The following is a 25,665-nucleotide window of genomic DNA, read 5'->3' as shown; positions in this document are numbered from 1 at the left end:
TCACATTCAGAAGGTTCAGGACAGTAATGGGACCGTGATCGTAATCTACTTTGAAATGTAAAAGTAAAACCACTAGATTACATTTTTCGTCATACATGTGACATTTTACTGAAAAGTGAAAGCTGTATGTCATTTTCTGACCTCACTGTGCTGTTTGAAGCTGAATTGGGCAGGTTAAATTTGGAAATGAGCTTCTTTTGTATCACAAGATGATATAATTAAGTTGAAGCACACACACATAATAATACACAAGCATGTACTTACCATGTCCATGCTTGTTGATCCCTTTTGAACAGCATTTTTTGGTAAACACAGCCTTTCTGCTGAAGGATCGGAGGTCCATTATGCAGAAACCATTCATAAATCCATAGAGAGCATAAGATTAGAAAGTGACATAGCATGAAAGTGCAGTTTTCCACCCATAGCACAAACAAAGGAACAGAAACCGGAATACTGGCATTCACCCACACCCACACATGGTTAAATATAGGTGCTGCCTTCGGCCTCGATCCTGTAGAGAAACACCGTCGCCTCACAACCCCTGATGGAGTAAATTATTTAAGGTCGTACATTGTTCTGCTGCTATACTCTGACCCTTAAATAAACACAGACGGTTTACCATACGCCAGCGGCCCACAACTATAGAGGATCCTAGAAATACTCTTGCTAACAGGAAGCTGTGACGAGACAAACGTGTGGAGCTTGTGTGGATGTTTTTCTCTTTATGAAGATGGATGTTTGCCCACATTTTTCTTCCTCCTCTAACATCAACAAGTTAGTGTGATGACTTCCCAGTTTACTGAGGTGAATAACTTGGCTCCAGTGTAGTGACAATGTAGTTTGAAAGTTCATACATCCTTGAATTTTTTGTTAGCCTTTTAAGTCCACAGCCGTCATCGCTGTGGTGTTTTTTGCGCTGCCCTTTCCAGACATTTTATGAATCAAACATTATAGGTCTTTGGATTAAGTTTAAGTTTCTGTAAATTATGTTCTGTTCATTTTCTAGTTTGGCTTTATCCTGCTCTGTTAAGGAGACTGAGGTTTTTTATACCTGACACAGAAAATGCTCTCAGACAATGAGATTTTTAAACATAAAATATTAAATTTATGTCCTCAGTCCTTGGCTAACTATGAATCATTGCAGTTGTTTCCTTGTCTCTTTCAGCAAGGGCGCAGAGCAACATTTTGACACATACAGTACAGCTATAAGACCCTGGAGGCCGGCCAAGCAGTTACCCGACCGTTTATCTCTTCCTATATATCGTACACAGCCAGACAGAGATGTTTGCTGAGACATTAGAAAAGCTAGAAGCTGCACCTGATCATAAAGATGTTTGATGGTTTTGTTTACCTGTGGTGGGAGACAGAGGAGTATGTATTTCAAGAGGCAGAATTGCTCAGTTTGACAGATAGCTGTGCAAATAGTCCCGAAATGACATTTTCAGTGGTGTTTATAATTACAGACGAAAGAACTGTCATGTCTGGAACCTTCTGCAATTAGATTGAAGACTGAGAAAATGGGCTTTTTCTGTGAAGTTACAGTATATAATTGCTGCAGAGATTCTTTCTCTTCTGGTTTCTAATGTTTTACATTATTCAAATTGGCAGTTTTATCTAGAGTTTTAAAAATGCATTTTTGTTTAAATCTGACCTTGTGACATTATTTTGTGTTATCTGTTTTATGTTTGTATCTCACTGGACAAATCGCTTGTTTTCTTTTGTTTAATTAAGGTTAATGTAATAAATAAAATGCACATGATTTATTTTGCAAAACGCTTATCAAGAATCATATAAAATTATTGGTTATAATGCCAATAGAAACTCTCTGTCCTTGGTTGTCAGCCATGATTTACACAGACTTTTCACCTCTGTCATTATTAGTACACTTATTACTGATTAGATAGCCATCTTGGCCACAATGAAAATGTTTGTAGTGCGAGGAATGATTGCATTCCTGCTAAACCAAAGGTTAAGTTTACTTCACTGAAGGTGGAAAGCCTGAAGGACTTTGTCCATTAGCATTTGGGCTAAAACCAAATTTCAGGAAGGTTGAAAACATTAACATTTGGGAGAACACCAGTAACTTAAAACCTGAAAACCGCAAATGTTTTGTCACATCAGTGCATAACAATACTCTTCTCTCTCCTTCCTCCTTCATCTCCCTTATTCCTTTAGTCTCCCAGTAAGGAGCCATGCCAGACCAGTCAGACCAGTTTGGAAGGAGACCAGTCTGTGGACACCCCAAGCCCCACCACTCCCTCCCCGACCATACCAACACCTTCACCTAGGAAGAGTGCAGAGGCAGAGGAGCAGCCAGAACCTGTCATGGTGGTCCCTGTTCCCCTACCGCGACAGAATCTCCCTCCAAAAGACCAGGTGGAGCTGGGGGACAAACTGCCTGATGACGTCATTCTTGATTCAGAGAAATCTGATAGCGAGGCCTTAACCAAGACGTCCAGCTCAGACTCGGGCATTGAGGATGGGAAGAGTACCCCCACATCGGAGGAGGAAAAGGTATTTTGAATTTTTAGATTCTTTGTCTGTTGCGTAATAAACCTTTGTTCAGTGACCTTTGACCAGTTTGTATTTTCATTTATTAGGCTGACTGAGAGTTTCTTGTTGAGTTATTTAAGCTTTGAGAAAATGAAAACATTCTATCTGTTGGTGGATATTCCTAAAGTTTGATTGTGGTGTACCCAAAGATTTTATAATAATAATAATAATAATAATAGCACTAAAATGAATTTTTCAGGTTTCTATGGAGACCCCGGAGACAGAACAGCCACCATCTCTCCCCCAACCCGAGACATCTGAGGAAGGTATTGACATCATCATGGTCTCGACAGACCCAGAGGTGCCCAAGATCCAGATCGCTGAGGAGAAGAGCAGCGTTATGACTAACGGAGACCTACCTACTCCAAGCCAGAGTGATACTGTCACTCCTACACCCACTCCCGAGACATCTTCTGCTCCGACCCCAGTACCTACACCCCGTTCTGGGCTGAATGACAGCATGACCAAGGGTACCCCACAGCGGTCATCGACAGGAGGAACCGCTGAGACTGTCTCACCTTATATCAATGGAGGGATAATCAACAAACGGTACTCTTATTCAGGCAGCATGGCGTCAGAGAGCATGGACATGTCTAACAACAGGGAAAACATCTCAATGCCTTCAAGGGTGAGTCAACATGAAGCAAAACTTTCTCTTCCCAGTACTTTCTCTTCCTGTTACCTAGAAAGCACCCTGATCTGTCCTATATAAACATCCATTCAGTCTTCTTACTTAAATGCCAAGTAGAAGGTGGCTTTACATAATGGGATATTGATACAGGGAAGATGAATGAACTCAGAATATTGACATATTCCTCTTTCACTGAAATGTTTCAGCAGAACACGTCTATAAGGTGAAATAGAGCAGTACTGAAGTGTCAAAGAGGTACAGAGGCAGCTCTCTGCTCTGTAGGAAAACACCGCCTTAGAAAAACTATTTCTCGGCCCCCACAGAGGAACTGAAACTGCATTGTGTTGTGTTTTGGGGTGTGGGTGTTCACCATCTGAAATGGAGGATTCTGCTTTCCCCACGCATTACACTGAATGTAACGGTTTATTACTGTTTATGCTTTTAAGCGATATGAACATGTTGAGTTTATTTCCTTTTTAACTGGTTAGGATTGAAGCAGACCATCACACTGAGCATTGAAGGTATTTGAAAAGTAAAAGGTGGCAATTATTTATATCCAAGTTGTCTAATTGTGAAAGAAGAGCAGCATTGTTTGAAAGTTTTGGCAATGCAATTTACAGATAATTCAGTTGGTTTGAAAAGGAGCATTTAGCTCTCTGAAAAATCAGCAAATTTGTACTTTTTTTGACAATCCCAGTGAGGAAGAGGAGACACAAACCATTTAAATCATTAGACACCAAGCCTTTCTGAAGCAAAATATGTGACATTTTCCATTCATCAGGACCAATGTGGCCTTTGTGTGGGCACAGTTCAGTATTCACCACTGTGAATGGAAGTTTCTATGCAGCTCATTGTCACTCAGTTGCTTCTGGAGGCTTATGGACTGACCATGATTGAAATCCTATTGACTGTGTGTGGAGTGTTTGTGGTATGTTAAGTTTTTCCAGAACAGATTATTCAGCAAGCGACTGAGAGAGTGAGAGTGAATGGGCTATCTTTGTTTTTTATTTTGCGTTAGAGGACAGGCAGGCATATTAACAGTCTTTCACTCTCTCTGCATTTGTGAGTGTGTTTCTGCACAAGTGTATGATTAAGAGCATCTGTGTTTGTGTGTACAAGAGAGCTGTGTATGTGTGTGATTTTGTGAATGACAAGTGCTGAGCTACAGAATGACCCAAACGTCCCCTGAACACAGTGACAGAGCGTGCTTAATAACACACTAAAACACACAAGTACATTGATTTATTGCTACTGTAAACAATTTGGTCGGGCACAAAGGGAATCAACAGTGCACAACAGCGCAAAAGTAGCATCCAGCAGCTGTCATCCCTGGCGGTAGCCTCACACTGTCTCATATGGAGTCTGTTTGCTCAGCTGTAGTGGCTTCATAAGGAAGCTTTTTCGGAGTGGACAGCAGTTTGCACAAACTAAAGCCCTGCTCTGCCTTGAGAGGAGCTTACCTTTAGTCTTTACTAGTGTTTCTCCTCTCCTCCCCTCTCCTTTATAACGAAACTATTTATAAACCAGGAAATGACGACATCCAGGGTTTGAGCCACCCAGTGTTTGCCAAGTAAACCCTGCCCTATCAGTTTTGTAAATATTGTCAATGGAAGCTGATTTAGATAGGGGACATTGGAAATGGAAACAATTTTGTCATTCAACTATAAGGTGGGATAACGCACTGACTCATATTAAATATTTGATCTATTACATATATTATGAAGTCCCTAGACTCGGTTTGGCTGGTCCATGCTGTCTTCCTCATAACTCAGAAATAAAATTCAAATTAATTTAAAAAAAGGTCATGGGCCTGTTCTAGTCAGAAATAGACTGCTCTTGTTGTGACCATTTCAGGAACTGGCAACATGTGTCGTTGTTCGACAGGGTTACTTCCTGCACGGTGCTCCCCATTACAGTGACATAATGTCTTGCTGCTGGTTACAGTGAAACCAGATTGACAAGAATATTAATGCCTTTGTCAACATACACACACACACACACACACACACACACACACACATATACACACAGCTGCCTCTCCTTCTGCTAGATAATAAAGTTGACTTTGGGAATCTCACACGTATGTTAACTATAAAAAAAACTATAAAAAAAATATGTAAAACATAAATATAGGATATCTTTGTGACACAATTAACTGTCATGTTTCATTTCCCAGCTCCATTTTCATACTCTTAAGCCCCCAACATGTCTCTCTGACTACTTGAACAATTTCCTGGCAGAGTTTCAATGTTTACTCTCAAGCACAGACAATACTGTGACGCGTGTGCGCAAGTGCAATCATAGATTTTACTTGTGCCTAAGGTCTGAATTAATCTATCACCCTTTTTTGTCCCTCTCTGTCCTCCCCTCAGGACTTCTCAAGTAAGACTCTGAAGAGAACCAGGAAGTTTGTTATTGACGGCGTGCAGGTGAGCGTGACCACCTCCAAGATCATCAGGGATGACGAGAAGAAGGATGAGGAGATGAGATTCCTGAGGTATGTCTCTACAGAACACACATTCAGTGCACATACACATAAATATATATTCACCACACAGCATCTAGGTAAACAGAGTTTAGAGACGTGCACGCTCTCCATCTCTTGTTCCTTCTTTTCCAGGATAAATTTATCTGTTTTCCATTCTCTGTAAAGGAGGGCTATGAACTCAGGGGCCTGTTGCATGTTGATTTTACTTCAAATACTATTTAAGGCATCCTGCTCTTTTAGGCTTAAGCCTCTTGAGATTAGAGTCAAATATCCAAACTCTTATTGAAAAAGATGCCTTTGATTTATGGTTTGAAAGAAAAATAACATTTCAGACCAGGGTGAAAATTAGGTTAGCTGTATTTTTTTGGCATAGGAGGACCAGATGTTCTGGATCCCTACAGTATTATTTTTGTTGCCTGATGACAGAAATTACTTAATAGGCCTAATATGCTTTAAAATAAACAATTTGTATAGCTATGGCAGTATTACATACACTGCACTGCTGTTGAAGCTCAAGGGAATTCCTGGTGCATAACTCATGCCATCTAGTGGCAGAAGAAGACATTGCATCTATGACTAGACTTTGGTCTAATTTTTTACAAATAACTACAGTTATTTCAGTGTAGTAAGTCCAACTAAAATTCAATTTCACTGCATGATTTTTTTCTGCTATAGCTTACATATCTGCCATATTTTTTATTTTTTTTGTTTCATTATTTGGTTTCATTCTGCCATATTTGTTTGTTTCATTATTTGGTTTCATTCATTTGCATTAAACAGTCAGGATACTGTTAGTTCTCTAAGTAAAGTGAAGAACTTTTCCTACAGCCAATCAAATTGTTTTAAACTTAAAACTAAAAATGCAGTTGCATAAAGCAATAACGTCACACTGATGTTGAGACAGCAGCCTGCTACACAACTCAAGAGTCACAAACTTCAAATAAAACACATTAGTTTCCCCTCTAATGTCATCTGCCTACCTAACTTACAAACAAGGTCACATGTCTTGTCTTGCACCTTTAAACAAACATGCTGACCACCAAGGAATATTGCACTGCCAATGTCTGTTTGCTGGCTAAACATGTGTAAATGTCATTTTGGTCGGTTTAGATGCTGGTCTAGTTCCTATTCTTCAACAGCACTGCTACCAAAACACTGTTTACCCATAAGTTGTTTCTGTGTCCTCCTGCTGACTGAGAGGAAAAAGACCATTTCCCCAAATACCATTTTTCTTCCAAAATTGTGATTTCAGTTAGACTTGATGATTGAGTTAATACATAGTAACCGTATTAACTTTTTAGTATTAAATGTTAGTATAAACTATATAACTTTGTTTAAGAAGTTGTTAAACTAAAGTTGAATATATGTTAATACTAATGACGTACATGTTTGTGTGTGTGTTTAGACGTCAGGAGCTACGTGAGCTCCGTCTGCTGCAGAAGGAAGAGCACCGTGCTCAGGCTGTTCTAAACACCAAACTGGAGTCTCAGAGAGAACAAATGCAGAGACGTTTCGACCAGGAGATGAATGTGAGTCACAGCTGTTCACACAATGAGTTGCCACTCAATTTCGGTACATATAATGTGATGCAATACAACAGCTCTGTGATAAATTCTACAGTTATGAAGATATTGTCTTTGTTGAGAACAAAGTTGTTGCCTTCACTCTATGATCATTTTAAAACCTGCAGTATCTGATGCTGTTTTCTTTAGTTTATTGTATTTAATTTTTTGGTGACAGGAGACTTGTGATAATTTGTTTTTTTCTAACTTTTCTGATACACATTAAGTATTTTTTTCTCATGAAAAGAGTTGTGATCATATGGAAGTGTTTTGTTTATCACACCTCTGAAGCTCACAGCGTGTGTTGTTTCATCCTAGGCCAAGAAGAAGCACTACGATGTGGAGCTGGAAAACCTGGAGAAGCACCAGAAGCAGACTATTGAGAAGATGGAGACGGACCACAATATTAAACTCAAGGATGAGACAAAACGCATCAAAGCACAGCAGGAACGTGACCACCACAAGTTCCAGGATCAGATAAAACACAAGAAAAAGGAGGTACACTTGAGATAACATAGAAATGATAATAGGTCTTTGCTTGCTTACCTGTTTGTCTACTTTTTAAGTTGTGTGTCACTGATTATAGTTACAATGTGCCTTCTTATCTTTATTCAGGTAAAACAATCTGTTGATAAGCTGCCCAGAAGTCAGCGTAAAGAATCCTTGAAGCAAGGGATGTATAATTTCCAAGAAATGAAGATAAGAGAGGTAAGTTGTTTGGTCAACATCATGTGGGCTTACGGTATTTCAGCGCATACTTATGTTGAGCCGGGTAGAAAAACAACATATTTTCTTCTGCTTACTGTTAAGGCTCATTAACCATTATCGTGATATGAAAAAAAAAAAAAAAAAAAAGAGCTCATTTCTTCCCATCTTGCTTATGTTATCCTCCAGTAGCCTCCACGTCTTTCTCTTTTCCTTGTTTTAGGAGGAGAAATTCTTGGCAGCTCAGAAGAACTACCTTGACACCACGCTGCAGAGAATCACTTCCAACAACAAAAGAGAGATCGCAGAGATGGAGAGGAATTGTCTTGACAAGAAGCACCACTTAATCCGAGGTACATATATCAAACCAAACACAGAACGTGATCAAATGACCTCAAAGTCCTGTTGTTCTGAGCCCACCCTTGGTTTGGTGGGATGTTGAATTTGTACAGTGTTGACATATATTGTGTTTCAGACAAATCTTTTAATAACTCTTGATCATTTTTTGTCTGCACCCTCCTTTCTTTGATTAGAGCGTGAAGCTACAGTATGGGACATGGAGGAGAAAAACCTTTATGAGAGACACCAGTTATTGAAGCAGCAGCTGAAAGACCAGTACTTCCTCCAGAGGCATCAGCTTCTCAAGAAACACGACAAGGTAAATAAATCAGTGGATCACAATGCCCTGCACCCACCATTTAACTTTTATTCATATTCCTTGGCTAAATATGACATGAGTGTGACATTTTGTATATTTTCTCTGTTCTACAGGAGAAAGAACAGATGCAGTGCTACAACCAGCGGATGATTGAGATTCTGAAAGCCCGGCAGCAGCAGGAGAAGAACCGGCTGCCTAAGATCCAGCGCGGTGAGGCAAAGACCCGCATGGCCATGTTTAAGAAGAGCCTCCGCATCAACTCTTCAGGCAGCGCTTCAGAGGACAGAGAGAAGATAAAACAAGTAGGGGGGGGAGTTTTCTTTACGCCATATTTAAGCATTCAGTTCATTATTTAGTTATTAATTCCCTTTGTTTCTCTCTCCAGTTTTCTCAGCAGGAGGAGAAGAGGCAGAAGGCAGAGAGGCTGCATCAGCAGCAGAAACACGAGAACCAGATGAGAGAGATGATCGGTCAGTGTGAAAGCAATATCAGAGAACTGCAGCAGCTACAGGTGACTATCCTGCATGTCATTGTATATGTCTGTGTCTGTCATTTTTCCACTGGGATGTTTGTAGCCAATATGAGTAGAATAAATAGCCTGTAGTTGTTAAAAATGGCCGGATGTTGTGTTTCAGAATGAAAAGTGCCACCTGCTGGTTGAGAATGAGACCCAGAGGCTCAAGCAGTTGGATGAACAACACAACCAGCTGATGAAGGACTGGAGGGATCAGCTGAAACCCAGGAAGAAGGTACATGTTTCTTGTCGCAATGCTATTACAATTTGTTATACAATTTTCCTACTGTCTACTTACTAATCTCCCCCTTAATATTTTTAGATTTTCTATCAAATATGTACTAAAATAATTAAAATGCTGGTACCAGACTCTAAGTGACGAGAAAGGCTTGAGGTTTATGTGAAATAGCCGTACAAAAACCTGCCTACCAGTTTCCATACCTCTATGTAAGCTTGTAATCTTATACATATTTTGGTCCCGTTCCCCAACCCCCTTCTCCATTTACCCTCCTAGGCCCTTGAAGATGAGCTAAACATGAAGAAAAGGGAGCAGGAGGCTTTCTTCAGGATGACCGAGATCTCTGATTGCCCAAACCCCAGTTCTCCCAACAAACTCTCCAAGTTTGTGCCTTATCCAGACTCTTCTACCACATAAAAAAAAAAAAAAACTGCCGCTGTGATGTTGTACAATTTCACCAGGCCACTGTTAGCACCCAACACATAACCATATACACACTCACAAAAAAATAGGTGTTACAATTGCCTGCTGTCTCGGTTTTTAGTTGCATTGCCTGTAATGGAAGCATACCTTTCCCTCCATTAGATTCCTTTAATGTTTTAGTGAATATTTATGTTTTAACTTGTGTTCTAAGGATTTTTTCTTTGAAAAAAAATGTATTATTTGATGGATTTAAAACACATCATGTGCTTCACGTTACAAGTGCATAGTATCTGCTCCCATACAGTGTTTTAATTTCTTTTCTTTTCTGTTCAAGTCCACATTATATTGCTCTTACACCAAATTTATCTGTTGTTCAAAGCATCCAGCGAGGGAATTTCCTTTTGCATGCAGAGGAAGAACGATGGTTGTATGAATGCCAGTGAGCCAGTGACTAAGCACTTTTTGTTTACCCTAAATTTTTCAGTGCCGTCTTCCGAATATGACCAAAAGTGCATCCAAAATGTAGTAATTTACTGACCTTTTTCCCATTTCTGTATGCCTTGACTCATTGACCAGTTTTGTCCTTGAGTCAGACGCATGTCAGAGCTGCCAAAGTCTGTCGTTATTTATTTCTGCTGGGAAATAATAACCTAAAGTGAAAATCCAGATTCATCACTGTAAATGTTAATTTAATTTTAATTTTTTTTTTACCAAAACCAATGGTATGAAGGATGCTCTTATTATTTTGTATATTTGAAATGATGGGGGATGCGGCTAAATTACGTTACCAGAATTTAATAATTTCTTTTAAATAATTATTTAGAAATTAGATTTTAACAGACAAGGGAAGAGTAATTGTTAATCACATATTATGGCTTTTTTTTTTTTATTCTGTTGTATTTTTACTGTAAAATCAGTCACACTGGATGGGAACTGACAAAGCCAAAGCAAAATACTGTTGTGTTCTTTTGAAGGATGTTAGATAGGGGATTTAAATCTGAATTTAAAAAAAAAATGTACTAAGTGTATAATTGTTTTACTATGTGCAGTGAAGGGACTGCCTGCTAACCAAAGTGCAATATTACATGTATGTATTTGCTAAGCTTAAAGAGGTTTATTTTTTTCTTAAACTTTGCCTTCTTTTGCACTGAGAGGGGGAATAATATGAAGAGTTTAATTCCAGAGTGCCTGAAAGTTAGTTTCATACTTTGATTAAGCAAAGAACTTTGGAATATATGTTTTTTGTCAGCAATAATTTAGGCGTTTCATTTATAATTGATGATCTGATTTTGGAATACAACTCTTTATATCATTTTTAAGGGAGTGCAACAATTCAGTCTGCTGTAAGATGCCTCTAGATGTTTAATCTTCCTCTGAAACCTAAAGTTTGCAGCTGTGGAACGTGTTGCCTTGTTGAGTGAGAGAAAGATTTTTTGTTTTTTTTTTCTTTTATTATTTTAAACCAGTTTGGCCTGCAAATTATATTGAGTCAGGTCAGCAATCAGGTACAGCTTAATCTCTCTCTCCCTCTCACACACTATCTCAGAAGTATTTAAATTTATTGTAAAAATTCTCTTTTCTGTCAAGTTTAATGGCTCCCTCTAAGTCTTCCTCTGCCTCAGTTTACATGACATTATTTGTATGGAGGTGTTGTGAGTGTGAATGAAACTGTATCAGAAGGAACCACTGTTGTAAATAACTAATAAATGCAGATTTTCTAATTACTGGATTGTGGCAGCGGCTTTTTCCTAATAGTGGTAGCTAGTGGCACCATCAGAGCACATATCATGTTATGAAGACTGTAATATGTTAATTCTGATGCCACAAGATTCGGACAACAGAGGCTGGGGCAAAGTCATGAATTACATAGAGAAAAGCAGGACCTTGAAGAAAAGGCAAGATGACAGTCACCCGTACGTTAAGTTTCATCCAAGTACTTGCACCGACCATTTGTCATTTCCCAGCTACAGTATATCTTGCCATATTTAATCACGTGTTCGTTCTCATTATTCGCAGAATCAGAAGTCATGGCCCTCGACACCAGCAAAGGGGCACTGAAGTAAGAGTGCGATAAGAGGTGGGTCACCACCACAAATGGTTTAAACCCCTTCTGTAGCAACATTTATTTGTAGTTGTGAATTCTCTCCACCCAACGACTGAGGCTTTTTTATCGGCTAAATGCTCCACTATGTTCACCAGGTAGTTGCTAACTTTATCTGCCAATTGGTGGTGAGCAGGTAGTGTGCAGTGGGTTTACCCAAGCTTTTCCCCCCAAAAACAGCTGCCTGCTGCGCGTAAACAAGGGTGATGAAAGTGGAGGAAGATCCCCAAACCATGACCGTAGTAAACATTTTTTTAGTGATTTTAAAAAAAATATAATTTCAGACACAGTATGACAGCTGAACTGAAAAATCAGAAACTTTTATTGACTTAAGTAAAAGGAGACACAATGTAATGAAAAACACATAGCAAAAAAGTAAATAGATTACAATACTGAAATGATGACACCGTCAACCCATACAATTTTCCTTGAACTGTACTGTACCTTACTGTCTTTTAGCCACATAATATTCCTTAACAATACCATTTTCGGTGTATTTAGTCTTTCATTTACCGTCACTTCTGTATAAAACATGGGTACAAGGTGGTATAACATTATAGCGACTAGAAGCAGAACAGAATCAGTGTTACAGCTTGTAGCTTTGTCTGATTGTGTCCAGAACCATGAACATACATTTTTTTCAAATTTTGCTTATTTACTTTGATAACCTAACAATTTAAAAATGTATATTAAACAATTTCTGGACCAGCTGTTTAATACACTTTTGTGAAGTGACTTACTTTTAATTTAAGACCCTCTTTATTTCCTCTTATTAGCAAATCCCATAAATCAACCAACCAAATTCATTCTCCGCTCTTTCTCTTTCTAATCCCTTCATCAGTACAGCGTAAAAGACCTAACAGGTGGACCATCAAAGAAAAGTGACAACAGTTAAGATATGCCTCTCATTACTGTACAATAAAAAATACTTTGACATACTGACCATGCTTGAGACCAGTCAAGCATTAATGTAAAACATTTTTTATACATACTTTGCTGTTATGTGAGCACCAAACTTCGGTTATGAACAGACTGTACACTTACAATACTGTAAATCATTGCACAAATCACTGTAGATCTCCAATTTCTTATGCCGGGTCAGACGTCTGGTACAGATATGCAGATGTGTTCGACAAGTCACATTTCACAATTCTCTTTCGGGTGTGTGATACCATGATTAGGATTAAATACTTTTACAGAGAACTTCTTTTCACTCTTCTCACTTAAGCTTGTTCTAGCCTCATCTTTACACTTGTGGATATTTGTTACAGTGAGTATAAAAAAAACCATTGCCGATAAAATGACCAGTAAAGCTAAGAAATGAAATGCACTGTGGCATTCTTCCCCTTCCTTCAGCATGTGCAAACCTTAACCCTACCTCATCTGAAATGACTGAAAAAGTGCACATCTGTCACAATTCACTGCAACATTGATTATGCAGTCAAAGAAGAAAAGCATTACAATAGCACAAAAACTAATATGCATGTTTCTAGTATAACAAACAGCACTTCTACTTGGCAAAGACATCTCTTGTAGTAATGGCTACTAGCACTTAAAGCCCAGATGTAGTCATTGAACTCCCCCAGTGAGTTCATGTGCAGTCTTTGTCTACGAGATTTTTTCTTTTTTTTTGTCTACTGCTGCAAAAAGACTGGCAGGGTTTGAACATTTAGTGTATTCTCCTGTGACACAGATTTTTGATTTTTACATTGAGATTCCAACAGGGACTACGTCTACAGTTGCATATGGTATATTAAGCACTTTGCATATAATATTGAGGCACCGTATCATAGAAGGCATGGGTGGAGATACATTTACTGCTGTTCTACCATCTAGCCTATGTAATGGCAAGACTGACACAGGCTGCGACTAGCATGTAGCAACAAATCCACCTAAGATTTCATGTAATATTTAGATCAAAAACACAAACAAAGTAAACATCACAAGACCCAACAAGGTCATGTGTTATTGCTGGTTCAGTTTTGGAAGAATATCCTTATCAAAATGATACATAACAAAATGTGTCAATAAAAAAAAGGTACCTATAAATAAAAAATGCTAATAAGCTACAAAGTAGTGATATTTTGTTCATTTAAATCCCTAGTTTATTTATTTGTTCATATGGTGATGACTTTGAGAGAACATTCACTGCCTAAGGTTTCTTGCTCAAGTAATTCGAGGGGATCCAGCCCTCGACTTCTTGTCCTACATTTTTACAGAACCACCAGCCGCTGCTGTTTTTTTCCAGCACCTCAAACACTGTACCCACCTTGAAGCTGGATGTTGGGTCATCCCCTTCAAAGTCAGCCACAGCCAGATACAGCTCATCCTTACTGGTCTCCTTGAGTAAAGGTGGTAGCTTGTCCTTGGGCGGGCCGGGCTTCTCGCTCTTCAACTGGGGTTTGGGAGGAATCTGGAATTTATTAACCTTGGACTCTTCTTTTTCTTTGTTTGGAGGTGGCAGAGCGAGTCCTTTGGGTTTAGGGGGAGGGGGTCTGCTGAGTTGGGGTGGTCCAGATTTGGGAATGTCCTGGGCTTCTTTTAGAGCAGGCGGAGGTTTGAGCTCAGTTGGGCTGGATGGGTCGGTCTTCTTTGGAGGAGGTGGTCTCCTTGGAACCATGGAGGGGGGTCTCTGAGGGGGTTCCTTGTGGGGAGGCACTACTGGTTTTCCAGACGTTGATGAGCTCTCTTGGCTATGACCATTCATGTGTTTTGGGGGAAATTTTGGTTCATCACAGTATTTGCCATTATTGAGAGTAGGGATATGGATGGGGGGAGAGCTAGGGGGTGAACTGCGGTGGGAACTATTTACTGCTGTGTCGTTCTGATGGTTTACCTCTGCTGAAGCAGAGCCGAGATCGGCAGGTTTTGACGGCCTCAGCTTGCTTCTCAGGTTCGTGATGTCAAGTTTGTTCTCTGCTGGGGAATCTGGCTTGGCAGCTGGGACAGGTTTAGGTCGGATCACTGGCTTGGCCTTCATAAACGCTGCTGGGCCAGCTGCCTCTGGTTTCTCCTCTGATTTGTCTTCTGATTTTGGTTTTGGTGGCTGTTTAGGTACAGGTTTCAAATTAAACTTCTTCACCTCTTTGGCAGAGATCTTGTGACCACATTCAAGACCCATCTCATTCCGAAGGTGAAGAGCTTTGCTCTTGTCTTCTTTCTTGGGCTCTTGTGGTTTGTCCGATTTGAAGGGGGCAGCTGCCTTAGGTGAAACAAGCGGCACGATGACCCCAGGAGCTGGGGGTTTTGGGGGCAAAGGCTTGGAATGATCTGATCTTGGTTTCTCTGCTACCTCCAATTCAAAGCTTTTATTAATAGACTCCCTTCGAGGTGGCAGAGCTGGTTTCTCCTCGACTGGAGGGGCAGCTGGGGCTGGAGGTAATGGCCCAGAGAAGGCAGAGGGCCCCTTGGTGGCACTGGCCTTCCAATCTCTCAGCTTAGGCCGGGCACAGGACTCAGAGGCTGTGGTTGGCTCATCTGGTAAAGGCTTGGACCAGCTGTCATTTGAAGAACCACCATCTTCCAGTCTTAGCTTCTCCATCTCATTGGGCAGAGGAGCAAGGAAATTAGGTCGCAGGGCACTACTAGTCTTCTTGTACTTGTCAATAAAGGTGGCAGGGGCCCAGCCTTCTTTGTCATCTATCTGGATGTACCACCAACCACTTCCATTCTTCTCAATCACCTGGTAGGTTAAAAGAAAAAAAAGGTCATTTCATTTCACTATATCACTCCAAGATTAATCATCAAAATAATCAAATAGATTAAAATTACAAGCCTTTATTCAAGTCATATGTTGCCCAAAAGAATCTTTTCTCACATGTTTTTAATACAACTTTGGGAAGTGCTCGACTCACCTCGACTTTGATTCCAGCTTGGAAGCTGATTCCATCAGGGATGGTGGTCTGGAAGTCTGCTATGGTGTAAAACTCTTCCTCGACCTGAGGAGGAATGGGCGGCTTGGGGAGGTTTGTACCACGTGGCTGTGGGATGTGACAGAGACATGTAAAGGTTAAGTCAATTAAATAACTTTTTGTTGTCAAAAATGGAAAGCAATCCTCCAACATAATAGAATCCACTCCCATCCCCCCCACTGTGTCAAATGGAGATTTGAAAACGGTCTCTTACAATGGTAAGATCTCTGCGTGGAGGAGGTCTTTGTCTTAATCCCACTTCTGTGGAGAGAAAAAAAAAACATAAGTAATCAATAATTTTGTTGGGTTGTACATTTGCAAAGCAGAAGTGCACAACTTTTTATTGAGAAATAACATTTTACATTTAGGTTTGGTGTAAAATACTGTGTATGCTAGCTATTAAAGAAGCTTTGAAATATAAATGAAAAACATTAAATTTAAAAGATTAAGTGCTGCAGCAGCAAGATAGATATAGAAAGCGTGAAAGACAGCTTACTGTATTTGAATCACAAGTTGTGCCCTTTTGTTAAATTCACTTACTTTTGTTATCAGAGAACAGTGAAAGCCTGTTTTCTTTCTGGCCGTTGTCTCGGTTCTCTTTGGCTGTGTTGTTTTGCTGGTTCTGTTTGGAAAATCCATCTAGGTCATTTGTACTGGCATGTGCAGCACCGCCTGCTGACTGCTTCTGGCTCTGAATGTCAGTCTTCTTCAGGTAGGAAGCTGGGGCCCAGCCCTCGCGGCCTTGGTACCTGATTGGAGGAGAGATGTATACTCAGTGGCTTCAGCTAAGAGATACACAACATTGAAAAAGTCAATGTGTGCAATGAGATCAGTCAGTTTAAGGATTTGGTTGGCAATTTTCTATATTTTTCTTATTGTCAACAAATCTCATGTGCAGAGCCAAACCAACAACGGACTCATCCTACTAACAAGTATTCTGTGTGTATCCAAAGCCTGATATATTGTATTCATCTGTGTCATACACCACCATTATTGTCCAAAAACTATTAAAAACACATCAATGAGCCACACCGCTGCAATGGGTGAAATGTTCCTTCACCTGTGAAGATGGTGATTACCTTAACTTGTTCAGAAACAGCTCAAAAGAGTAAAAATAACAATAAGACAGTAACCTGCCACTGGGGTTATACTATCGCTACATTTACTCACACAGAGGAATAAGATATATATTGTTTCTAAACAAGTTACGGTAGTTGCCGTCTTCATGGATGAAGGACATGTCACCCAGTGCAGTGGTGTGGCTCATTGACGTGTTTTTAATAGTTTTTGGACAGCAACGGAGGTCTACAGCACAGACAAGTAAGATATATCAGGCTTTGGATACATGCACAATACTTGTAAGTTGGATGAGTTCATTGTTGGTTAGAAAATTGCCAGCCAAGTCCTCTTTAGTAAATGTAACTTAGTTAATGTCAGTGACTTACCTGATCTTCCACCAGCCCTCCAAGTTCTTCTGAATCACCTCCACAACCATGCCTCTCTCCAGGTCAATCTCGTCCTGGTCCCGGGCCGAGTATGGGTAAATCACTGAATACTTCTCTTCTGGAGTCAGAAAAAGACAATATTGTTTAATATAAGAACATAATGTCAGTTTTGAAGATTACTGTGTACACAGTAGGTTCACAAATAAGGGAGCACATAAAATACTAATGTAGGATAATAGTTTGGGAGACAAAGCACACAGTGGTTGAAGTTAGAACCTGAAGCTTTCCTCAAATTCAAACTGCAGCAAAGATGAAATGTTGAAACTATAACAAAAATCTGAATTCAAGATGGAAACCCAAAAATAAATAATGAAATAATTAAAATAATTAAATTCAGACTTATTGATTAAAAGCTTTTATGAAAAGGTTAAAAATCCTCTCTCCATCACGACCCTCTCCATGTGTGATTTAAGACCTTATGCTAAAGTGGTGTATTGGTTTTACATTAGCTAAGTGATTAAATGAGGCAAGGCTTGAGCAGCATCTTGTGGAGTGAGAAGATGTAAGATACATACATGTACAACACACAAAACACACATACATCCTCCACAAATACTGACCACATACAAGACAAACTTGTTACTGTACTACAAATGCAGTAAAACTATTTTATTATTTCTACTATTATTTAATATACATAGATATCATAAACTACTACTAATCTATCAAGTGCTTATTAATGCTGGTTAATTTTTGTAATTTTGATTTGTAACAGGTACAAATACACAATCCACTTTGCATGCAAGGATTTAATTTACATGCTTGGATCTCTCATGCATCATACATGACATGCATACACATGGACAAACATGCACACAGTTGTGTATGCATGTGTGTGAACATACACACACACACACACATTAAGAATAGGGGGAGAAGAAAGGCGTGCGCTCCACCTTGCCCAAAGCCTGTGCTGAATAGATCCCCTAAAGTTCTGCGACGACCCACGTGCCTTGGCAGTGACCAGAATCTCCGAGGCACTGACATCCCGGCACAGTAAGTGAGGCAAAATAGGAAGTGAACATTACATATGCCATCTGGACCATGTTTTCATCCTAAATTAAAGCATTTTCAGTATTGGTGGACCAGTAGAAATCAAAGTTCTTCTGGCAGGCTTGATGCTGTTTTACCCATTTACTGACAAATAATTCCTCTAACATTGTGCAAATTTTATGTCCTTAATAGTATGTTGGTGATACAAATGTACCATGCTACTACAGGAAAGGTAGCTTAACCAACAACCTCTTCTTTTAATAGTAGGTTATAGATTGTGGTTAATGGTTCATTAGGATCTGTGGGGTGACGTTGACCATGAGCTTTTTCTTAGGACTATTTCATTAAACCTTCGTCATTACTAGAAGACTTGCAAAACTGATGCTGACTAGCAAAAGAACAACTTGACCTTGTTTTATTATGTACTTGCTCAATTGCTAGTTGAGTGAGTGACTCTAATTCCAGGGCTCTGAGTAGTAATCTGTCCAACAAAGGACAACTAGCTCAATGTCCATACTTGTTAGGTTTGCCAAGACTTGAAATATGGTCTCTATTTTGCATATTGGATGTGTACCATGTTCTGCTTAGCATGTCCTTCCATATCATCACAATTTATTACAGTATCATTCTTTTAACATCTAAACTTTGCTTTTATATGGATTCCTACCCTGATTTATGCCACACATGGCAGATGTTTTTTTTTTCTCGTACATTTGTTAAGTAAGTTCAACCTTGTAATGTTTGGCTTATATATTGTCTTAATGAGTGCAATAATTTGAGTATTAAAATATATTTCTATTGCTGTTCTTAAGGGCAACACACACTGGCACAATATGGTGCATGCAAAAACAGCACCAAATGTTTTTTTGTTTACGCCCACCACCATTGGTGTCTTGGCCACATCAACTCTCCAGAAAAACAGCATTAAATCACAATCGCCCCCTGGATCAGTACATCCCAGCTACTGAACCTTGGCTGCTTTTTCTGTTTATATTGCATGTCTGGTGTTTAATACAGGAGTCAAATGGTGTGTGTCAAATGACACAATTCTACATGTGGTGTGTGTTGCACTTTAGATCGCAAAAGGAAGACTACAGCACAAAATATAAAATATTTGTCAATTGTATACAAGTACAGTTCCACTTCTACGTGAGTTCACATTATTCCATGGGTAAGAAATAACTTAAATGTACAGTAGAGTTTTCGAGTAACATTTGAATGGCCTCTTCTAAACTTTTCCTCAAAGGATTATGGAATTTAAACAATAACACCCAGATGTAGAGCATTACAGTATGTACCTTCTTCCCCTGGAAGACTGAAGTCATCAGGGTCATCCTGTGCCTCAAGGCATGTAGCAGGGACCCAGCCCTGGGCATCCTCTGAGCTCACAAACCACCACCCTGAGTGAAAAGATCATAAACACAGTGAAATATGAGATCTTTGGAAACTATTCAATATAATGGTAATTTACTATTGTAATGCCAGATGCATATTTGTAGTCTTTCAATTTCATATTTCATGTAATAGCTAAACTGAAACTAGCAATTATATAATCTCTAGCATGGCACCGCAGCTTTCAACTGAAGCCACCATTTAAAAAATCCTACATGGCTTTTCCATTTAAATCAGCAACCTTTGCTCAAACTAAATCTCAGAAAACAGTGAAAGAGTCCACTGGTTGTTGAACAGGACTCACCAGATTCATTTTTCTCAATGACCTCCACCACCTGACCCACATGCAGGCTGATCTCAGAGCTCTCCTGCTTCTCATAGTCTGTTACTGCCACATACTGGTCGAGGAGGAGAGGGTCTGCTGAGGTGGAATCTCCTGTTAGGGGAACAAACCAGAACAGAGGCTTGTTAAGTTTTTCCTTTTTTACTCCTTTTCCAGGCAGGTTAGGGATGAAATCTCAATAATGTAAAGAAGCCACAACTCATTAACTTGTTATTCACTGAGGATCTTTGGTAAAATTTGTTAATGTGATATCAAGGCCATAACCATTTACATCCATGATCTATGAGGCTTTGAGATTTTGACCTTTAAATTTTTATGCAGCTCTTAACCAAATGTAATATGACCTTTTTAAAATATCAGATTTTATACACACTTTACTAAGAATCCAATTTAAGTCTTGTCTTAAAACATCCAAAATGCATCTGTAGAACTTGAAATAAGTGAACAATTGATTTTGGGTGAAATGCTGACAATAATTCTAAGGTCAAAATCTGTGCAGTAGCTGCTGAGTACAAAGTTTAAATGAGAGGAGGCTTATCTAGAGTATGGAGATTCACCCAGACACAAACAAAGGAGGTAGCGGATGTGATTGGAGAGGATGGTGTGAGGGGAAACAACGAGCTGACAGAGGAAGAAAGGGAGATTTGGAGAATGGGAGTGAATGGAAGGGATTTTAAAAAATGTAGAGGGTTAAGTCAATCATCAACATGACTGTGACTTCCACACAGAAACAAACCAGCACTACTAAAACCCACCACCAATGTTAGCACCAAGCCAGGCTGAGGAAAATCAACTTTAAAACATGAAGGCTCACAATACAACCAGTGGTAAAAACTAATCACCATGGCTCTTTTCTCATTAAAACTTGTCATATAACCTTTATACCTTTGCATCAAGCTCAGGAATGGTGAAGGGACATTAAGGACATTTTCAGCCAACATGTGTTTATAACACATAAGTAGACAGAACACAGGTCTGATCAGCCATATTTTCCCCAATTAATCTACAACAGATACTCAATTCTGTTGTTTATACAAACATTTATCAGAAGCAGAACCAGAGAGAAACTAACATCAGGTTGAGTTCAATTCTGAGCAAAGAATCAAAGATAGTTAAATTAAAAGCGAAAAAATGAATGGCTTAATGAATTAACAATGAAAATGTATTCATGCTAATATTAGATGAGTTGGTAAACGTACTTTGAACCTGTACTATCAGCTAGTCTGACAAGCTAACTTAGGTTAGCTTTTAAATAAATAGTTTTATTATAAATATTAATTCTGTTTCTAGGGCTCTGCATTGAAATTGTTGATTTTGCCCGATGCTGAAAACACTACCCAACACTACATACTTGAATACACCCAAGAAATGAGCCACACAGATTCTGAAGATCACCAACTATTTTGTATGCTTCCTTTAAGGAACCAATGCAAGCCCCAAGCCTTCAACATAGCCACATCCCACCTGCCCAGGCCAGGGAAGGAGAGGGGAAACAGGCCACCAGCAACCTGTTGGGTCACACACACAGCACGACCAAGCATGACAGTGTGTTACTACCTCGCTTTAGGAAAGTAGTCGCTCTGTCCACAAGCCCTGATGGAAAGGAAAATGAACGGAGAAGAAAACTGAAAAAAATGACATGGATGCAACTTAAGAATATTAGATGAATGGAGACGATAGAAAGAATATAAAAAAAAGAAACAGTGAAACAATAGCAAAGGTGGTTTCTTTTCTATTTCCGGTACTGTAATAGTCAACTCCAGGAAAACATTCAAGCCATTTGAGAGAATATTTGAAACAAGAACAACTGGGATGGTGGACTCAATGCTGTTATGTAACCACTAGATGGAGATAATGTCATATTATACATTACAAATAAATAGCAGAGGAATTGTATTTATAATGAAAAAAGCTCAGAATAAGTGGGAGTCTCATAAAAGCAGCAAAACAATAATTAACAATCATAAAGTTCCTGATTTATTTCTGCTGTCCAATCATTCTTTTTTTTATAAATAGCAACCCATTTTTACTTCAAATAAATAAAGTTGTCTCTTACCTGATTTCTTCTTTCCGATTGGTTCCCTGGTAAAAAGAGGAAACCATTACATCACTACCATGGAATATCAAATCAGTTTGCAGAGATAAGGAGCAGGACTGCAACTAACGATCGTTTTCATTATCGATTCATCTGTTGATTATTTTCTTGATTAATCGATTAGTTGTTTGGTCTGTAAAATGTCAGAAAATGGTGAAACATGTCGATCACTATTTTCCAAAGCCCAAGATGATGTCCTCAAATGTCTCGTTTTATCCTGACCAACACTCCACAACCCAAAGATATACAGTTTATTCAGTTTACTGTCATAGAAGACTATAGAAAGCAGAAAATATTCACATTTGAGAAGCTTGAATCCGAGAATTTGGACATTGTTTTCTTTCAAAAAATGACACCAAATGATTATCAAAATAGTTTGTGATTAATTTAATAGTCGACAACTAATCAATTCATTGACTAACAGTTGCAGCTTTCGTAAAGAGACATTCCTGACCTTCAAATACTGTTGTCAATATAATTCACTCATCAACTCATGGATGTCACAGAATGTCTTAAAACCTGAGCAAAGATAAGGCAGATCCTTTTATTATTGGATCACACTTAATTTTTTTTTTTTTTGGAATATTTTATTATCTTTCAGTCTACATTTTGCATGGCCTTTTATTTGCTGTGATAATAATGTGAGTTATTGCCACTATATTTAGCTGAGAATAAACAATGGCAATGAGTGGTTGTTCTTTGATTCGTAAGAGGATACAGAGATTTGTTCTACAATAAATATGTACTTTACTATTTCACATCTAGAATAACAAGCAGTAATATCCATTACAATTTACTGTATGTGTTTGATATTAGATTCCTTCACCTTGTTCATCTTTGCATTGTTTCTATGTAAATCACGCACATGCCAATCTGGTAGTAACAGTGTCAGTTATATAAAGTTTGAATTGATTTGATGTGATCTGATTTGAAATTGATATCATTTGATTTTTGAATTTACCACAGTAATAATGATTATAAAGGACTTAACCACTGTATGATTATTATAACCAAGTACTACTTCTAATAATAATAATTGATAACACCAACACCAGCTTTATCTCACATGCTACTATCTGTTGTATGAGAAAAGGCTTTCTCTGCCTCATTCTCTGGTTCAGGCAGATGTGAATGAGGAGCCTCTAGATAGCTAATGCCTGAAATTTAGTCTGATGTTAAACTCAATATAGCATCTGCTGTGTCTGGTTTAGACATTAGCCTGATAAATAGACCATCACTCCACAGCAGCAGTCAGAAGCTGATTCAATGTCCAGATGCCACGGAAAGTTAATGGTTGCTAATGTTCAGCATTCTACTCTCTCTCTCACACACTGTTTTCCCCTCTTTGTTATCTAAATATTACTCCCTTACTTTACGGCCTTCCATCACCTTCCTTTTTCCACCTTACATCTTCCGTATCTACTTAACTCACTCCTTCATCTCCCTTGCTCATTTTTCTTGGCAGCTACTCCTTTTTTCATTTCCCTGCATCAACGTGAAGGCTCTCAGGCATATAAAGCACTGTTCGATTGGCAGAGCTGTTAATTGCAAAGGCTTAATAAGTCTCAATAAATCTTTACTCACAAGTGTACCCATTAATGCACTATAAAAAGAAATCCCTGTCTGGGACAACCTAAGCAATACTAATGATTGGGATTATTATAGAGCAGGAATGTGTGTGTAAGCTGTTTTTGCTTGTTTGTAGCTAAGGTGAAACCACGGTCAAATAATGCGCAGGACATAGCCACTGACCTGGATCCTTGGCCTGATATGATTACTTTAACTACAGAGTATCAAATCAAATTAATCCTCCTACTCATCATTTGTCATGTTACTCAGAAGCTGGTTATGAAAAAGAATATTATCAATAGGGCCAAATGCAACTTCAACTTTCATGGGAACATTCATATCAGGCGACCTTTGTTGAGTTATATGGTGACATGATGAATGGAAGGATAAACTATGACTACAGAGGAAGTGTGAGAACACTCCTAAAAGTCTACTAAAATATCTATCAAAGCTTCTATTATACGAGAGTATATGATACATTCGCTCTGGGCTCCCATTCTTGGAGACCTATTAAAATAAAAGTTTCTACACCTGGAGCCAAACCACACGGCAAACAGGTGCCGTACCACAGAGGACTCAGAATACTGATTTGAATGATTAATGAAATCACTTCTCATAATCTCTCTTCTTCTATTCCCACCCCTCCTTAGCGCAACCTGTTTCTTCATCTTGTATATGAGCTCCTCTTTATTCTCTCCATCCACCCTCTTCCTCCTCTGGCCCCTCTTCTCAGCTCTTATTACATCTTGATCCACCATCTAATTCTCACTCACCTTCCCCCTATGATCCTTCTCTACTTTCCCCTTGCCTTTCTTCCCCCCATGCTGCCTGTAACACTTCCTCTTTTCTACACTCCTTCTGTTTTACTTCTCAGACACTCTACTTCCTTGTTACAGTTAAGTACTCCTTTTGTACTCATCTTCAGCCTCTCCTCCCTTTCCCTCTCTTGTTACTTTGCTGCTCTGATGGAGAAAGTCTAAGGTGTCCCTCTCAGTGCTGTAGATTTATAGGCCGTGATAAATCTTCTCCAACAGTGGCTGCTGTGTCTGTACACCAGACCTGTTGTCAGTCAGCCAAACAACAGGCTGCACTAGCAGAAAGCATTAATCCAATTTCAGTAAAGACAAACCAAGGTCCTTCCTATATTCATCCGCCTGGAGTAAATGCTCCGTCTCCTTCCTGCCTCTTCCAACACATGCTTGGGGCTTTGTATGAGGAGTAAGGAGGTATGTGTCCTTGGCAACCACCTCCGAGGGAGGACAGAATATGAAATGCATGAGTGTCTGCAAGTGAGAGAGAGAGAGAGAGATGTCTCCCTGTCAGGAACTATACATAGAGAACAACAGTCCGCTGACAGGCTTTCGATTCTTGCAGACATATTGCCCATTTGCCATCAGACAATTACTGTTACCATTTTAGAGGTCTGTCTGTGTCTGATTTTAATCATAAAACTGGCAGACAACCACCAGAGAGTGAAAAGTTTCCCTACATTAAAGAGGACTCAAATATTGACTATTCTTGGCTGTGCATACTGAGTAGATGCACATCTAAACAACATTTTGTCTTGAGAATTGCTTTGCACAGCTTTATAATACCAATGGTGAAGTAGTCAGATCCTTCACTTAAGTGAAATAATAATACCACAATGTAAAACAATCCCAGTAAAATTTTGAATCCAGGAATTTTATTTATACTAAAGGTAAAATTATTATCAGAAAAATGGCAGCCCAGCCTTACGTTATTTATTATTACTTATGCATTCATGTTTAAGCATCATCTGAATGTCCATGTTGGTAGCAGTGGGGCTATATAGGCATTTTAATGTACTGTAAAATAATGTATCATAATTTAGAAGCTCATCAACTTAATCTGCTAAAAGCAGTTGATGAAATATAGTGGCATGTCCCTTTGACATGTAGTGCAATAAAAGTATATGGTAGCATGAAATACTTCAGTGAAGTGTCAGTACAACAGAATTGTAGTT

General features: G+C 39.0%; 2 protein-coding genes across 5 annotated transcripts in view; one reads left to right on the top strand and one right to left on the bottom strand.

Moving 5' to 3' along the window:
- Positions 1-11,496, top strand: part of stk10 (serine/threonine kinase 10) — a 43,687-nt gene extending 32,191 nt beyond the window's left edge. The window contains exons 9-20 of the mRNA XM_044369957.1: positions 2,176-2,514; positions 2,753-3,181; positions 5,557-5,681; positions 7,078-7,201; positions 7,553-7,732; positions 7,850-7,942; positions 8,163-8,292; positions 8,473-8,597; positions 8,711-8,899; positions 8,983-9,108; positions 9,233-9,346; positions 9,626-11,496. Of these exons, the coding sequence (XP_044225892.1) occupies positions 2,176-2,514; positions 2,753-3,181; positions 5,557-5,681; positions 7,078-7,201; positions 7,553-7,732; positions 7,850-7,942; positions 8,163-8,292; positions 8,473-8,597; positions 8,711-8,899; positions 8,983-9,108; positions 9,233-9,346; positions 9,626-9,766 (2,115 nt within the window). The 3' untranslated portion in view covers positions 9,767-11,496. The remainder of the gene's footprint in view (positions 1-2,175; positions 2,515-2,752; positions 3,182-5,556; positions 5,682-7,077; positions 7,202-7,552; positions 7,733-7,849; positions 7,943-8,162; positions 8,293-8,472; positions 8,598-8,710; positions 8,900-8,982; positions 9,109-9,232; positions 9,347-9,625) is intronic.
- A 669-nt stretch (positions 11,497-12,165) lies between these two features.
- Positions 12,166-25,665, bottom strand: part of sh3pxd2b (SH3 and PX domains 2B) — a 43,303-nt gene continuing 29,803 nt past the window's right edge. The window contains exons 6-15 of one of the 4 annotated variants that reach the window (XM_044370269.1): positions 22,074-22,099; positions 21,575-21,610; positions 19,979-20,110; positions 19,581-19,682; positions 18,186-18,269; positions 17,230-17,347; positions 16,325-16,533; positions 15,999-16,045; positions 15,728-15,853; positions 12,166-15,555 (exon numbers count right to left, since the gene is read on the bottom strand). In XM_044370269.1, the coding sequence (XP_044226204.1) occupies positions 14,026-15,555; positions 15,728-15,853; positions 15,999-16,045; positions 16,325-16,533; positions 17,230-17,347; positions 18,186-18,269; positions 19,581-19,682; positions 19,979-20,110; positions 21,575-21,610; positions 22,074-22,099 (2,410 nt within the window). In that variant the 3' untranslated portion in view covers positions 12,166-14,025. The remainder of the gene's footprint in view (positions 15,556-15,727; positions 15,854-15,998; positions 16,046-16,324; positions 16,534-17,229; positions 17,348-18,185; positions 18,270-19,580; positions 19,683-19,978; positions 20,111-21,574; positions 21,611-22,073; positions 22,100-25,665) is intronic. The other 3 variants (XM_044370271.1, XM_044370270.1, XM_044370272.1) reach the window with 3 other exon arrangements.

The sequence above is a fragment of the Thunnus albacares genome, chromosome 13 (genome assembly GCF_914725855.1).
Source record: "Thunnus albacares chromosome 13, fThuAlb1.1, whole genome shotgun sequence".
In the NCBI taxonomy this organism is placed as follows: Eukaryota; Metazoa; Chordata; class Actinopteri; order Scombriformes; family Scombridae; genus Thunnus; species Thunnus albacares.
Note: the sequence above shows the minus strand (reverse complement) of the source record. Positions and strands in the feature narration are given on the sequence as shown.